Raw genomic sequence first — 17,006 nt, 5'->3', positions numbered from 1 at the left:
AGCCTCTTGTTCTTGGACCTTTCTCTGCAAAGTTTTGGGATAAGAAATTTCAAGAGACTGCCCTCACCCCAATGTCAGTTGTTAGGAAATAGCTGTGGAAGAGGGCAGCTGAACTCATGTCCTGCTTGTAGGCTTCCCTTGGGCACCAGGCTGGCTACTGTGAAAAAACAAGATTCTGGACTAGATCAGCTTTTGGTCTAATCCTGCAGGGCTCTTGGACCAGGCCTGACTGAATTCAGCAATAACATTTGGGAGCAGCCATAGTACTTTGTGTTTGTTGCAAGGGTGCCCCCATGGGGATTAGGGTGGCCAGAGGTGGAGGAAGATGTGAGCATCTTCCTGTACAATTTTAATTGTTGTGTAATGTGTGTTGTTCAGTGTATTGAATGGGTGGGATTTTGGGTGTGTGTAACTTGCTGAAATTGTGCAGGAGAGACACAAGATATTAAAGGTTCAGAAGCTTTTTCTTAAGCTCTGCCCAACCTCAGAACAGAATGGTGTGCATTGTAAAAAAGAGTGTGAATAGGCGGCTCTGATCTTCCTTATCCTTCCAGGAACTGCTTCTGCTGGTGATGTGGAAGGTCAACAGAAGATGTTGACATAAAGGAGGGAGGTGTGTGTAGTTGTAGTTGGCTTTCCCATGACTCACAGGCTACACCACATTTTAGCTAGCTGATACATTTAGCTGTACAAGGAGGTGGTGATCTTTAGAATGTCAAATGAGTACTAACTGCCTAACCCATGGATTAGCAGTAGTATCACATATGTAAAGATGTATAATTAATTTGTCATTTTCTGTAGTTATAAGGGTGGGAATCCGAGGCTCAAGAAAATTTGATGTTGGTTCCCAACTACATGGATTATTTTTTTTGTCCACCAGACTACAATGCAAGTGCCTAAAAATTATCCCTAAAACCAAAACTGAACGCACACCATTGATCCTAAGGAAGTAAATCCCATTGAATCCAATTGAACTTCCTGTATAGTAAGTATTTTAGGATTGGAGCTTTAGAGCTTTAATATTTCAGCTGATGTGATTTTTTAAAAATATTCAAAATCTTACTGTTGAAATTTGGTGTTTTGGAGCTTAATTACGAGTTTATGACTTGTAAGAGAGTGTTACTTGAAGCTTAATTTTAAAGTTACATGCACAAGCCCATTTTTTTCCTGATGACTTTTGCTTGAAAGGAAAATGGCATGTGGCATTTCTGCATTTAGGTTAGCATGTTTATGACTAATGAGACCTTCGTTCAGCCAGTGGTATACCATCAATGTCAATTCACTCCATCTGACTGCAGTTAGTTGCATTAGTGTACCATCAGTATCCGTGATTAGAATATATACAGGGCGGAATAATACATTTTGTATTATTTGTCAAGTATATGGGTCTTAGTACGTTTCGAAGCACAATTCAAAGTGTTGGTGCTGACCTTTAAAGCCCTAAACAGCCTCGATCCTGTATACCTGAAGGAGCATCTCCACCTCCGTCTTTCAGCCCAGACACTGAGATCCAGTACCGAGGGCCTTCTGGAGGTTCCCACACTATGAGAAGTGAAACTACAGGGAAGCAGGCAGAGAGCCTTCTTGGTAGTGGTGCCTTCCCAGTGGAATACCCTCCCATCAGATGTTAAGGAGATGAGTAATTATATAACATTTAGGAAACATCTGAAGGTAGCCTAGGGAAGCTTTTTAAGGTTTAATGTTTTACTATGTTTTTATATATGCTGGAAGCCGCCCAAAGTGGCTGGGGCAGTACAGCCAGGTGGGTGGGGTATAAATTATCATTATCATCATTATTATTATTTGTAGACCTTGGTCAAAATTCAAATACAAATTGTGGTAGGTTTAGAAACGAGAAGACAGCCTGAGTACTGTACTGAAAATAATGCTATCCTGTTTTGCACAGATTTTACTCTGTGCCTAATTAAGCGGATGCATCTGTCCGTATGAAGCATTAAAGTGTCCATTTATACAATAGCATTTATTAACACTTAAAAAACTTTTCTGCAGATATGACCATTTTATGAAGCATCTAACTACCTCTATGAATAAAGAATAGCATCATTGGAAGCACTTGCATACGTGGACAAGTGGAGGGTGGGCATGATGGCTTTCGTAAGACTGCTAAGACGATTCACAATGAAACATTTGTCCCCGTGGAAACTTTGGAAGTTTACCTTCATTATTTTTATCTTCTTGATATTTTTGTTTCTGCTACAAAGAGAAGTTGGCATTCAGGATTTTAATGAGGAGCCTGGGAGCCCATCAAAAGATGGAAAGATTAATAATGTACTGGGTCTAGTATTAAAAGCTGTGAACAATATTAAAGTTGCAAAGCCAAAAATGCAGATTAAAGCGCCTATTAGGCAAACTCAAAAGGCAGGACAGAAGCGCTGTTTACCTGGCTCCTATACAGCAGCAGAGCTGACACCTCACCTGGATCGACCCCCTCAGGACTCTAATGCTCCAGGGGCTTCTGGTAAACCATTCAAAACGGTCAATTTAAGTCCAGCTGAGAAGGAGGAAAAAGAACGTGGAGATGAAAAACATTGTTTCAATGCTTTCGCAAGCGACAGGATTTCTTTACACCGGGATCTTGGACCAGACACACGACCTCCGGAGTATGTTGAAGTGTATTTGGATTTCTGGTCTTTAATTACATATGCAAAATATTGAAAAGGGGTTTTGATTCCCCATGTTCTGCATTGATATGTGCTTTGTCGCCACTATCATTAGCATAATTTCTAGCTACTTAATTTTGCATCTGTATGTATGAAGCTGTGTAAGTATGAGTACAGTAATCTTCTAATTATGTCTGATGGAAGCAAATAATGCATCTAAGAAATTCAGTAGATTGTGATGTAAATTTGTTTGGGCTTGGTGGGTTTGGAAGAAGAAAGGGTTTGGAAATTAAAACTCGCCAGTGGACCAGATGCTTAGCCTGTGCAAATTTGATGAGGTCAGGGACTCGCCCCCAACCTGTCATCACAGTGATTTCAGATGACATGGCACTTTGATATCTCGATAGCCAACGGTTTGTCAGGATTTCAAAGCACAGCACAGGGCTCTTTGCAAGTACCTTTAAAATGGCACTGTGTTTTGAAGCCCAGACAATCAGTTGATTGTGGCAACTTCAAAATACTGCACAAGGCTATTTGCTACAAGTTGCTGAAGTGCTGCCAATCATCTGATCATTGTCACTTCAGAAGCCCGCTTTGTCCTAGCTCAGCTGCCTTTTTGCCTTCCCACAAAAGATGTAATATATGTTGTGAGGTGTTTGGCAGATGGGTGTGGCTTAGCCAGAATGGCCTGTTTGGCCAAGTGGGCAGGTATAGCGAGCCTATTTAGGGTCTGAAGGTTCCCCACCCCTGTTTTAAGATGTATTGATGAAAGGATGCCCCTTTCTTTCATCACAACTGTCTAATCCTTGATAAATTGTAAATCCTGGACATTTTATGGTGGCAATTATTCTAAATTGCCACATGCCCCTTGTGATGTATTACAAAAACCTGTTACTGTATTGTTAGGATACTCTGGAAACAATTGCTCCACACAGATCTTATGCATTACTTTTTTATATTAGTATTGATGTGAGAAAGATGTTCCACCATACTTGCCAAGCTTTATCTGTGCCACATCAAAGTATCAGACTTATAATCCATTTTTCATTCTAAAAACTGTTTTTGTCATCTAGATGTATCGAGCAAAAGTTTAAACGCTGTCCTCCGCTACCTACCACAAGTGTTATCATAGTTTTCCACAATGAAGCATGGTCTACTCTTTTAAGAACAGTTCACAGTGTGATGTATACTTCCCCTGCAATATTACTGAAGGAAATAATTTTGGTGGATGATGCCAGTATAGATGGTAAGAACGTATAATGTTTGTGTGTGGTTTTTCACATTTGAGTTTTTCATGTTATTTTGTGTTCCTGAGAATATGCACCTTTTAAATAACAAAAATATTTATATTTATAAAGTATAAAGATCTCTCAAACTGAAATGATTTGTGCTTTCTCTTTGTCTCAGTTCATGATCCTTAATGCTTAATTACATTAGGCATGATGTCTGAATTGACTATGGTTTGTGAACAGCCACCAAACTAGATTTTGAAAACAGGACTTGACATAGGTTTGCAAACCATGGTTTGTGCTAACTGGCTTGATGTGGTATCTGATTTTATAAGAGCAATAGCTGCAATTATGCTTTTGTCTCAAGAGGCTGCTGTGCTATGGAGACAGGAGTGAATTTACAGACTTGTGAAGCTGGTGATGAGTGGGTGGAAAATAAAGCAGATGAGAAACTCTAAATCATACTTTGTTGTCTGTACATTTGGAGGCTTAAACCATGGTTTGGCAAAATATCCAACCCGAGCTTTTATCTTAATTAGTAGCTGTTGTTTTGGTGCACCAGCAGCCCCTTCTCTCGCCACTCCTCCCCTTCCGTTATCTGCCAAAGAAAGAATGCCTGTAGTTCTGCTTCACAGCAAGTGAAGAAAGACTGGCTCAGACACTACTTTCTGCATGTGGTGGAAGTGAGAGAATGCCTTTCTCCCACGTCTGCCTGATGCATTTGCCCCACTTCCCTTGCCACAGTTACTTTTGCAAGGCATAATATTTCAATGAAACGTATGCACACATGACGTAAACAAATTATTGTTGCCTGTAAGCATTGGATTGTACATGCATATAGGACCCACTGGAATGTTAGTCTCCTTTGTGAATGGCAGAAGCAGGGCTCCTGCTCTCTACAATCTGTGCAGGGTGGCAATGAGAGAATGCATTCTCTGAACTAGCCAATTGACTTGCTTTCTTGCAGCAGTCTTAAAGGGACAGTCTCTAGGTCAGGACCAGGCAAATTTCCCCTCTCCCCCCCTTCAAAATTATGAAACACACCTTTAAAAAGGCTAATTTAGTTATGAAAAGAATTCAGTAATGCCCAACCTACTTCATAAATGTGGTAAGGGTAACTAATGTTATTTGACTCCCCTGCCAAACGAGTAAAACTTGTTCTCTTTCTGTCAGTAGAATACTTTTCAGTAGAATGTCTTTTCAAAAAAAAATTATCATAGAAGTGGAGTTGGAAGGGACCCTGCAAATCATCTAGTCCACCCCCCTGCAATGCAGAATATGCAGCTGTCCTGTATGGGGATGAAACCTGCAACCTTGGCAATAATCAGCACCACGCTCTAACCAACTGAGCTGTCAAGAAGATATGATGACTTGGCAAATTCATCTTTGTACATAACTATTTTTTTTACTGCTTTGTACTAGAAATTGCATTTCCCCCCAAATTCTAGTTCCTGGTGTGTTTGGGGTCGTATCTCCCTTCCCCCATTCTTCAATAAAAGCAGATGCTCTTGTCCCTTCAAGCTGAAACTACAGTACAGGCATTTCAGAATAAATGTATTTTGACTTTCCTCTTACTGAGTGGCTAGTTATGAAAAGTGAACTTAACATTTGCCTTTTATTAAATTGGCAAAGACTGTCTTGTTGTCTTTTTAGAATACTTGCAGGATAAATTGGATGATTATGTGAAACAATTCCAGATAGTTAAAGTTGTACGACAAAAGGAAAGAAAGGGGCTCATCACTGCTCGATTATTAGGTGCTTCAATAGCAACTGGAGAAACCCTCACTTTTTTGGATGCACACTGTAAGTAATAGTGTTGGACTGTAATAGTGTTTAATTAGCTAACAAATATTAAAGAATTTCCTTTTCATATTGATTTTTTCCTTGTCCTGTTTTAACTGTTTTTCTAACAAATAACACTATAGAAGCATTGCTGTTGAAAATGCACAGGTTTTAAAAACATGGAACTGATTGCAGAAAAACTATTTATTTAAGCTAAGGACAGCTTTTACACAAATGCACATGAATCTTGGGAGAAAGCCAAAGCTAGTCCATTTTTAAAATATCTAATTTGTGTTTCGGACTGAGGTTTAGGATGGGAAAAATCAAAGTTCATTTTCATTTCGTGCTAGCCATATTTTTCATTTGATCATGTATGTGATATTTCATAGCAGGTATCTGTAAGCTAACAATATTTCCAGCACACATGTGGATTTTTTAAAATAACAGCAATCCTATGTAGGTCTACTCAAGTGAGACATGGGTGGCACTGTGGTCTAAACCACCAAGCCTCTTGGGCTTGTTGATTGCAAGGTCGGCAGTTTGAATCTGCTCGATGTTGCTCTGTCCCAGCTCCTGCCAACCTAGCAGTTTGAAAGCATTCCAGTGCAAGTAGATAAATTGGTACTGTTGCGGCAGGAAAGTAAACAGCGTTTCCATGCACTCTGGCTTTAGTCACGGTGTCCCATTGTGCCAGAAGAGGTTTAGTAATGCTGGCCACATGACCCAGAAAGCTGTCTGCAGACAAAGTCCTGCTCCCTTGGCCTGAAAGTGGAGATGAGCGCCTCACCCCATAGTCAGATTCGACTGGACTTAACCATCCAGGGGTCCTTTACCTTTACCTTACTCAGAAGTAAGTAAATTCAGTGGGACTTGCTGCCAAATAAATGTGCATAGGATCACAGCCTAAGTGAAATTAAAATGTTTCTGTAACTGCTTTTATGAAAGTGGATAAATCCAGCATTATATTCATTATTTTACCTCCTGTTTCCTCTCTCAGGTGAATGTTTCTATGGCTGGCTAGAGCCATTGTTGGCCAGAATAGCTGAAAACAATACTCGTGTTGTAAGCCCTGATATTTCATCTATAGATCTAAATACATTTGAATTTATGAAACCTTCCCCTTATGGTCAAAACCATAATAGAGGGAATTTTGACTGGAGTTTGTCGTTTGGATGGGAATCTCTTCCTGAACATGAAGGGAAGAGAAGGAAAGATGAAACATACCCTATTAAGTAAGCAATGAAACTTTTTTTTTCCCATTTACAAAATCTTTACTTGAAAATATTGTTCCAAAGAATAATTCACATGTAACTTTTTTTTCATTTTGGTTAAAAGAGAAAAAGAATTGCAGAAGGATCAGAGAGGCTCTGTCTTCTACATCTTGTATTCTTTTCACCTGGTACTTCAGGTTTTAAACATTTTTTTCAAATAACTCTTGAAATTTTAAGCTTTAGTAGGACCTGAACCACCTCAAATAAGCTCTATCAGTAGAAGAGTTGTATGTATATAAAAAGCCATCAGTTGAATTTTAAATGCTGAGAATGCTATGGATGCTAATGTTGCTTTTTTGGCTGAGGTTTGCTATAACAAAAGCCCGAGTGATGGCATCCTTGGCTTTGAAGGTAGGATGATGGGAACATCTGAACTGGTTGAGCAATGCAGCTGTTGGAGGCAGAAAGAGACTGTAAGAGAAAAGTTGGCATCCCTGATTAAAGCTGCTTGTTGCTTCAGGTGTAGAATTTCTGCACCATTACAGAATGCAATTTACATATAGCTCCTTGATTTCATTGAAATTTACCTTAGAAATGGAGGTGGGGCATATAAAATGGCTGATTAAAACTAGGGCACATTTCCTCCCCCCCCCCCCTTTTCAGTTGAGTTGAGCAATCCCTCCCCCTGCCCCAAATCGCACTGTTTCATTGTAGTAATACAACTACTGCACAAGTCATATTTCAGAAGCAATTTCTTCCCAGGACAGTTGTTGACTATTTTATTGTTCTGGCTTTGAAATGGATACTAATGTGCATATAACTCATGGTAGTAGCTTCTCTACAAAGCCCAAATAGTAGCCAAACATTTTCACTAATGGGTTTCCCTCTGCTGTTGGCTGTTTGCCTTTGCTGATATTCATAAAGTCTTGATTGTCCATTTATCAGGCTTTCCTGAAGAGGGATGGGCTTTGGGATCTTAAAAAGAAAAATAACAGGTTTCCTCCAGATTGGGAAATTGTTAGCTTCATGAAAGATTATTCCCCCCGCCCCCTTATCTTTTTTGCAGAACACCCACTTTTGCAGGAGGCCTCTTTTCAATATCAAAGGACTACTTTTACAAAGTTGGAAGCTATGATGAAGAAATGGAAATATGGGGAGGAGAAAATATAGAAATGTCTTTCCGAGTAAGTTTAGAGACACAATATTCACGTGAAGGTGCAATGACAAAACCTCTGTTTCATTTCAGTTGCTGCCTATAAAAGTAGGAGACCAGATGAGGTTGATCTTAGGCTAATGATAACCTGGAGGGAAAAACTACTATTGTTTAGGGATGGAAGGATCTGTCCATTTCAGTCCTCAGTTTTCCAGCCGTAAATTTTTTCCCTCAACATTTTGGAACAATTTGTGATTGATTGATTTTTTAATATCCTCATGAAAACGGACTGTAACAGGGCGGGGCATGCATATACACACTTCGCTGATGCCCACAGGGGCCAGGAACGGAACCCCCACGTGAAATAGTGTCCTCCTGTACTTATTTATTTCCTGGCGCCACACATATGCACAGTTGTGCGCGAGTTGATTGTGTGTAAGTGCGGGGGGTACGGACGCCTGTAAATGTGAATTTTGAATAATGCCTGTGTTTCAGTTTGCATATTGTTTTGGAAAATGGAAAATGGGTAGATTCATATTTAAATGTGGGCTGAATTGGATCTCTCCCCATCCCTAGTAGAGTGGTGTCAGGTGCTTGGTTGGTGCATCAGTATTGCAAAAATACCTTACTTAAGAAAGAAATGTTTTCTTTCCCTCTTGCATGTAGGTAGACAGGGTTTGATTTCAGAAAGCATTTTTATACAAATGCTTCTAGAGCAATATTACCTGCTATCTAGTATTCTGTTAAAGGCTGATAAGTGAAACTGTTATTTTTCAGGTGTGGCAATGTGGGGGTCAGCTGGAAATCATACCTTGCTCAGTTGTGGGCCATGTATTTCGCAGCAAGAGCCCCCATACCTTTCCAAAAGGGACTCAAGTGATCACCCGTAATCAAGTTCGTCTTGCAGAAGTATGGATGGATGAATATAAGTATATATTTTACCGGAGAAACACAGAAGCAACAAAAATAGTTAAACAAGTAGGTGACGATGGTGGTGGTATTAGAAATCAGTTGCTGCACTGAAGTTCTTGGTGAGCAAAAATTATTTATTGTGAAAATATATAAACGTAGTAGGCACTCTTTATTCAATTTGCTCTGCTTGGCAATATATTGAATAGATTCAGTAGTGCCCATTACCTCTTCATTTAATCTTTTATACAATACCTCCCCGAAGCTCTTTGAACTAGAGTAGTGCCGTTAATTGCATCCACCAACTTCTAGGAGGAATGAGGGGGATCTTTCTCAATAATTCTCTTTAACATTCAGTTGATTAATATATGTGAAGTCAAACAGAATGACTAAAAAAGAATCTTGATTTTGCTAAAGCAATATTAGCCAACTAGGATAAATATTAGAAGGCTAGTACCAGGCAGTATCTGTAAGATGCAATGATGGCAAACAGCTTAAAGGTAAAGGTAAAGATACCCCTGCCCGTACGGGCCAGTCTTGACAGACTCTGGGGTTGTGCGCCCATCTCACTTAAGAGGCCAGGGGCCAGCGCTGTCCGGAGACACTTCCGGGTCACGTGGCCAGCGTGACAAGCTGCATCTGGCGAGCCAGCGCAGCACACGGAACGCCGTTTACCTTCCCGCTGGTAAGCGGTCCCTATTTATCTACTTGCACCCGGAGGTGCTTTTGAACTGCTAGGTTGGCAGGCGCTGGGACCGAGCAGCGGGAGCGCACCCCGCAGCAGGGATTCAAACCGCCGACCTTTCGATCGGCAAGTCCTAGGCGCTGAGGCTTTAACCCACAGCGCCACCTGCGTCCCTTGGCAAACAGCTTGGATGACTTTAAAAAAACAAATGCACAGAGTATAAGGCTGTGTTCTGCCTCTACAGTCAATGGCAGTATACATCTGAATGCCGGAGTCACAAATGGGGAGAGGGCTATTGCACTCAGATTTTGCTTACGTGCTTCACATAGGCATCAAATTGGCTGCTGAACCTAGACAGTAGGCTTTTCTTATGTCATGTTAAATGTAAATACGGAATTAACAACATTTGATAACCTCAAAGACCCCAAGTTGGCCAGTTGTTTAGGGAGAAAATTAAAGTTAGTGATTTTAAAAATGGATGGCAAAGGATAATGTAGATTTGCATCTCAAGTGTGCTTGTGTGTATTCCTGGCTCTATAAGTTTATGTCAGTTATTTACTTATTTATATAAGAGAGAGAGAGAAAAGGAATTATTGGGTTGCGGCCACCATTATTGGGTAAGTGGTGTTTCTTGCTCCACTTCTGATTCTTTGGGGATATATGAAAAAGGATAATTTGATCAGAACGTATAATGATTACAGGAAATGTGTTGAGGGCTGCAAGAAGTTGAGTGGCTTCTAAATGGACCTCCAACCTCTATTTTCATTATTAAAAGATACTTTAAAGCTTGTTTAACTGAATTAATTTACAAATTCCCTCTGTGTTTACTTTTAGTAAAAAGTATTATTTGTGATTTGGTTTTGTTATAACACTGTTTAGTATTGTTTCAACAGAAAACCTTTGGTGACCTCTCAAAAAGATATGAGCTAAGGCAACAATTACAATGTAAAAACTTTACATGGTACCTTAGCAATGTTTATCCTGAGGCATATGTACCAGACTTGAATCCTCCATTATATGGATTTGTGAGTATGCTTTTCCTTTTACAAGAAGAAGTAAAGCAAATGTGTAGAGGATTTAACTATGCTATTCTGTACTTACATTTCCATTTTTTTACATTCCTTAGTTAAAAAATGTTGGGAGAAGAACATGCCTGGATGCTGGAGAAAATAATAATGGTGGCAAGCCATTGATTATGTATACATGTCACGGGCTTGGAGGAAACCAGGTAAAATGTTGCATTCGGTTTTTATGTAACTGTTCAGATAAGCACAGCAATGTGTTTTCAGAGCATGTTTTAAATTTATCAGGGTCTCATGCCTAGAATATCTACATGAAACCACTAGGTGGGGTTATCTGGAGGTTTGGAGTAAGTTGTCAGCAGTATGCTGATGACACTTAGCTCTAGTTCTCCTTTACATCTGCAGGTGAGGCAGTGGAAGTAATGGACTGGATGAGAGCCAACAAACTGAAACTCAATCCAGATAAGAGTGAGGCCCTGTTAGTGAGTGGTTCCCTAGACCGGATGGGTAGGAGATTGCTCTTGATGGGGTTACACTTCCTCTGAAGGAGCAGGTTCGTAGCTTGAGGGTACGCCTAGATCCTTTGCTGTCGCTTGAGGCTCAGATGGCCTCAGTGGCCCGGAATGCCTTCCATCAGCTTTGGCTGGTGGCCCAGCTACGCCCCTACCTGGACAGGGATAGCCTAACTACTGTTGTCTGTGCTCTGGTAACCTCAGGGTTAGATTACTGCATTGTGTTATAAAGAGCAAGGAGCTCTCCAAGGGCAGCACCAAATTTGGAGCCATCCCTATGGTTAGAAGTTACTGTGTAATCACTGTTTTATTTGGGAACCTTGATGTTCTTTATGTTCCTGTTTGAGTGTGTATATTGTAAGCATGTCTCTCATTTAAGGTATTCAGTATAAAAAGAGGGCATTGTGTTGGGGAGAGTAGCCTACCATTGGCATAGATGCAGTGGAACCCAAAGTGAAGACCAACTCTCAATTTGAGTCTCCTTCCTCTGCAGAGTCCACATCTTTTATAACCTCACACTAATAACTTGGATGACTTCCATAATGCTATATACTGGCTTGGTTACACTAGTTCCCTGACTGTCTCTGCCATGCACTCTTCATCTCCCTTTCAGCTTTTTGTCTGCTTCTGATCTATTCTGCGGGAACACTCTTCATTTCTGCATTGTAAACTTAATAATCTTTACTCTTTCCCTCCCTCTTTCTTCTGCTGCTTTTTCCTTTGTCTTTAGAACTTTTGCTGTCAAGGAGGAAACCAGTGGGTGACTAAGCAACCAGGCCTGTGTCATCTGTCCTGCCATACTTACAGCCTCATGCTGGGAGGTTAGAGTGGTCTTCCCTATGCTAAAACCACCTACCATTTTGAGCCTATGTTACATTCCTAGATGGCTGAACTTCTAACAAACACTTCTCGGTGCACAACTTGTGGAGCAGAGATGGTTCAGAACATATTGCATCCCTTAAATGTAGCACCTCTGGAAATGTAACTAGGCATTGCAAATCATAGTTAATTTCATTCAATAAAAAAACCTCCATTTTTATGTAAATTACCCTATCGTAAAAAGTACTGTAGTGGCAAATAGAAAAGATGTGGATAGTAATTCCATTGTTTGATTCCTTGGTGGTTACCTAGTAACCACTCAATGGTCTCTTCTATTAAATAGTATTTGTTTTTGAATTTCATACTATCAGTTTGATACAGGAAGAGAAGAACAATCTGGTATCTTATATTCGTTTAATAGCAGATATATTCATCCCACCAATCCTCCCAAAGGAGGTCCAGGGCATATTGCAAGTGTTATTATTGCCTGGTCTACATCAGTGTTGGCAAGGGTGCCATGCCAATGGAAGACATTTCACTTATACTGTTAAGGCAGTGCTGGCACACTATGGCCAGACAGCTGCTTCTACCCCTTGCAATTGATAGATGCCTTGGATATGATCTTGCCAAAGTTAAGCACTGAAATCAGTGTGGCTTTAAAAGTGCTTAACTTTGAGTGGTTAGCACCTTTCAATTGCTAGAGTTTTAGGATCCTTAGACATTGCACAGACTTTTCATACTAATTCTGGGTTAGATCCAGAATGTCTCTTTCATGAATGGAAAGGCTACTCTGTTCATAGAAGGGACCAGAGTCAAGCGGAAGCTGCTCCTCTAGAATAAGGGAGGGGAAGGCAGTTTTCACCAATTCTCCCTGCAGGCTCCAGTGCAACTTCCTACATTGTTCCAGAGAGCCTCCTACCTTCCCAAGCAGCTCTGGGATCTGCTCTGTACAAATTGGTTTCATTGGGAATCTGCCACATAGCTATCTCTCCTGCCTTGTCTCTGAGTAGGAGACAAAAGGGAAACTAAAATATTTCCATTTTCACCCTACTATTTTTAGTGACCTGCCCTTGTCATGATTTAGGCATTGTGTATAAAGCACTCCACCTGCAAAATTCAAGTTGTTCTGTAAGCATTAATCTGGAGTTCAAAGGGACGCCGTGAATTTGTATGGTTTTGGGTAATACTTCCCTGACTGAATTGTTTCTTTATATAGTACTTTGAATATTCTGCACATCATGAAATTAGACACAACATCCAGAAAGAGTTGTGCCTGCATGCTTTATCAGGAGAAGCACAACTTCATGACTGTGGCTACAAAGGGAAGAACAGCAGAACCCCTCCAGAAGAGAAATGGGAGATCCGAGAGGTATTACAGCCATGTTTTTAGATACCATTGTAGAACAGTGAACCCATTATGTTAAAGGGAAGCATTTTTTTAAAAAAAAATCAAATATAGCTACCTTTAACCCACTGTAAGCCTCTAGGATATAAAGGGTAAAGGGACCCCTGACCATTAGGTCCAATCGTGACCGACTCTGCGGTTGTGGCGCTCATCTCACTTTATTGGCCGAGGGAGCCGGCGTACAGCTTCCGGGTCATGTGGCCAGCATGACTAAGCTGCTTCTGGCACAGAAACGCCATTTACCTTCCCGCTGAAGTGGTACCTATTTATCTACTTGCACTTTGACGTGCTTTCGAACTGCTAGGTTGGCAGAAGCAGGGACCGAGCAACGGGAGCTCACCCCCTCACGGGGATTCAAACCACCAACCTTCTGATCAGCAAGTCCTAGGCTCTGTGGTTTAACCCACAGCGCCACCCGTGTCCCAAGCCTCTAGGATATAAGGTAAAGGTAAAGGTACCCCTGCCCGTACGGGCCAGTCTTGACAGACTCTGGGGTTGGTGCGCCCATCTCACTCAAGAGGCCGGGGGCCAGCGCTGTCCGGAGACACTTCCGGGTCACGTGGCCAGCGTGACAAAGCTGCATCTGGCGAGCCAGAGCCGCACACGGAAACGCCGTTTACCTTCCCGCTGGTAAGCGGTCCCTATTTATCTACTTGAACCCGGAGGTGCTTTCGAACTGCTTAGGTTGGCAGGCGCTGGGACCGAGCAGCGGGAGCGCACCCCGCCGCAGGGATTCGAACCGCCGACCTTTCGATCGGCAAGTCCTAGGTGCTGAGGCTTTAACCCACAGCGCCACCTGCGTCCCCTCTCTAGGATATAGCAGGCTCTAAATTCAAAGATGTAAATATAGCTGCGCTTTCAGCACTGGGGAATTTGTTTCAGAATCATCAGTCTTTGTCAGCATTGATAGAATTTTGTCTGTCCAAGTATGCATGATGTCTACAAAATCTTGGCTGGATTAATGGGCAGAACTAGAGAGACTGTGTGATATAGTACAATCACCTGTCGTACTTGGATTGGGCAGAGCCAGTATCAAATTCCCACTCAGCTCCAAAGTTTACTGAGTGATTCTGCATAAGCCACTGTATGACCAATCTACTTCACAGCATTGTTGTAAGGTTAAAGTGGGTAGTCCTGGCACGCGCCCCCCCGAATCTCCTTGGAGAAAAAGTAATATAAAAATGTGTCATCTCTCTCTCCACTTTTCTAGGATCAGTCTTTGTACAACGCAGCCTTAAAGATGTGCCTGACAGGAAATAAAGAACATCCAAGCTTGGTGCCGTGTAACCCCTCAGACGTCTTCCAAAAATGGATTTTTAGCCGAAACAATTAAGTACTGGTAATTAGGAGATGTTGTAAACGGGAACTGTATCTCCTTAAAAATTATCCAGCTTTAACTTAAATTATGCAGAGTCATCTTAACTGTAAAAAATAAAAAATAAATAAAGCATTTTTACTTCAAAATTAAAATGCACAATTTAGCTGGCAAGAAATCCAAGGAATACTTAAGGTTTCTTGATTCTTAAAAAAATGTTTACAAATATTGGAAATTATATTTCCAGTATATATATTTTTGTAAAACCTCTGTCTTTAAGACACACTTCTCAGTGGTTTGGGGATAGTTTGTAAAAGTTTTACATACATGCATTCACAAACACATTCTGGTCAATAACTGAAGAAACTTGTTGATAGAGGTTACGGGAGATGATTTTTTTTCTATATTATCTGAAAAATAGAGTGCCTTATAGGTGTTCTTTATAATTTAAACTGTGACAGCTTTCCTTAAATGACCACCCCTGGTTTACACATTGATCTAGTTGGCTCAGTGTTTATAGCAAGAAATATCTATGAAGTTTATCAATTCTTCTGAAACTATGAAGTTCTATTACCACTCCAATGAATACTTTCATGGTGTTAGCCCCTTGCAAACTGGTTGGGTCTCTGTATGCTGCTGTTTTTGGTGTTCTTTTATGCTTATCAGTGATGAGCTTTGTATGTTTAAGATTTCTGAAACTGATTACAAAATTGTTCGCTTTTGGTTGAAAAGGTGTTTATTGCTTCTCCTGATATATCGCATTACTTGCTTCCTAGACAATTCTGGCGTGTCTCATTTTTTTTCTATTATGTGTGGGTTCCACGTTTCCATATCTCTAATTCCTATTTTCCTCTTTCATGTGTTCATAATTTTAAACATGACCCTTTTAATTCAAAACTATTGAAAACCATTTTAAGTAACTGGTGTCTTTCATCAGAAATTTGTAATTTTTTAACTACACCTACTAGTTTTAGAGTTAGGATTATTTGCTTTGTACATGCAAGGAATTTTAACAAAATATCTTACTGGTTGCACACTCTGTGATTAAACACCTTAATTAAGAGTCAGTGTTCAGCACTTTTTGCTGCTTAGTGTGATGGGTCAACAATGCTGAGAAAAATAGAGGGGTTTTCAAGTACAATGCTGCAGCAGTTCATGGATTTTCACTCGTGCAACTAGATTCTTCTTCCACAAATCTGCTCCAGAGGGTTGGGGAGAGCCCCTGGAACAGATTTAGAGGGCATGCTGGGGAGAACATTACATTGTGATAGAATCATATAATTGGCATTACATTCGATCCACCCTTAGCAATTAAACCAAGAAGTTGCAAATAAAAGCTCACTCTTTGTGAGTAATTCCTCTAGCGTTTAAAAGAGAGGGGACGGATGCCACCATGGAGGAGCTTTTCCCCCTGAGCATTGCAGACATATATATGCTATTCATTCATAGATTCCTGTGCTGTGTTTCATGTGCACACACAGACCTTACAAAGTTGGCCCCAGCTCTTCCCCGTGGAGGAGTTAGAGGGTTGCCACCAGAAATGAAAATCGCTCACCACCACCCCAGGCATATGTGGAAGCACTTTCTGTGCTCTTGTGGGCCTTTCTGGATCCAGCCAAAGCTGGTCTTCAGATCTTTTGGGTTACAACTCCTGTCAGCCCCAGCCAGCATGGCCAATGTTCAGGGGTGATGGGGGGCTGTAGTTCAAAACATTAGGAGGACATTAGATTGGGGGAGGTTGTTACAGCACTTGCCATCTCAAGAAGCTGATAAAGCAGTTTTCTTTATTTAGGTATCTCTGGTTTTAAACAAAGAAGTGGATGTCGCAACTACTTGAGGCCTTGCATATACACTATTGAAAGCTTATTGTTGAGATGCTGCTCGCATAAGCAGAATTTTGCAATGTGGCAGATGGTTGAAGCAAAACTATTGTTCTTCCTTAAAAGTATGTTTTCTATTTATACAGTGGTTTTCCTCTACTTTGTTGATTTGGTGTTTATGTCACAAAGTTAACTACTACTTTTTCTTCCTCCGTGCTTGCATTGCCCCAAACGTTCAACCAAAACTATAAACTGAGGCTATAATTATGACTTCATAGCACTTCGTTATATTTTTATCTTTTCCGCAGCATGCAGTTCTGCTGTGTCTCTACCCCACCACCGCACTGGTCTTCCATCTGATTTAAACGTGATACATTTAACTACAGTTGTTCTAGGCTGAGTTCTTAATTCTTCCTTGTACTCCTAAGCATTTATTTCAGGTATACGTGATATGCTGTACAGAACGCCTCTTTAATTTTGTTGCATAAACGTAATAAAATAAAAATATTTTGATGCAAAAGCT

General features: G+C 40.7%; 1 protein-coding gene across 5 annotated transcripts in view; it reads left to right on the top strand.

Moving 5' to 3' along the window:
- The window catches only part of GALNT3 (polypeptide N-acetylgalactosaminyltransferase 3), a 19,313-nt gene extending 2,307 nt beyond the window's left edge, over window positions 1–17,006 (top strand). For 2 of the 5 annotated variants that reach the window (XM_083708902.1, XM_083708903.1), the window contains exons 2-12: window positions 881–985; window positions 2,011–2,621; window positions 3,695–3,867; window positions 5,504–5,653; window positions 6,630–6,864; window positions 7,910–8,027; window positions 8,774–8,974; window positions 10,484–10,615; window positions 10,717–10,818; window positions 13,160–13,312; window positions 14,559–17,006. In XM_083708902.1, coding sequence (XP_083565028.1) covers window positions 2,104–2,621; window positions 3,695–3,867; window positions 5,504–5,653; window positions 6,630–6,864; window positions 7,910–8,027; window positions 8,774–8,974; window positions 10,484–10,615; window positions 10,717–10,818; window positions 13,160–13,312; window positions 14,559–14,681 — 1,905 coding nt within the window. In that variant the 5' untranslated portion in view covers window positions 881–985; window positions 2,011–2,103 and the 3' untranslated portion in view covers window positions 14,682–17,006. Of the gene's footprint in view, window positions 1–880; window positions 986–2,010; window positions 2,622–3,694; window positions 3,868–5,503; window positions 5,654–6,629; window positions 6,865–7,909; window positions 8,028–8,773; window positions 8,975–10,483; window positions 10,616–10,716; window positions 10,819–11,854; window positions 11,946–13,159; window positions 13,313–14,558 lie in introns of those variants that run through there. The other 3 variants (XM_083708906.1, XM_083708904.1, XM_083708905.1) reach the window with 2 other exon arrangements.

The sequence above is a fragment of the Podarcis gaigeae genome (assembly GCF_964106915.1).
Source record: "Podarcis gaigeae genome assembly, chromosome: 1".
Taxonomy (NCBI): Eukaryota; Metazoa; Chordata; class Lepidosauria; order Squamata; family Lacertidae; genus Podarcis; species Podarcis gaigeae.
The sequence above is the reverse complement of the archived record's forward strand: the minus strand, read 5'-3'. Positions and strand labels throughout refer to the sequence as shown.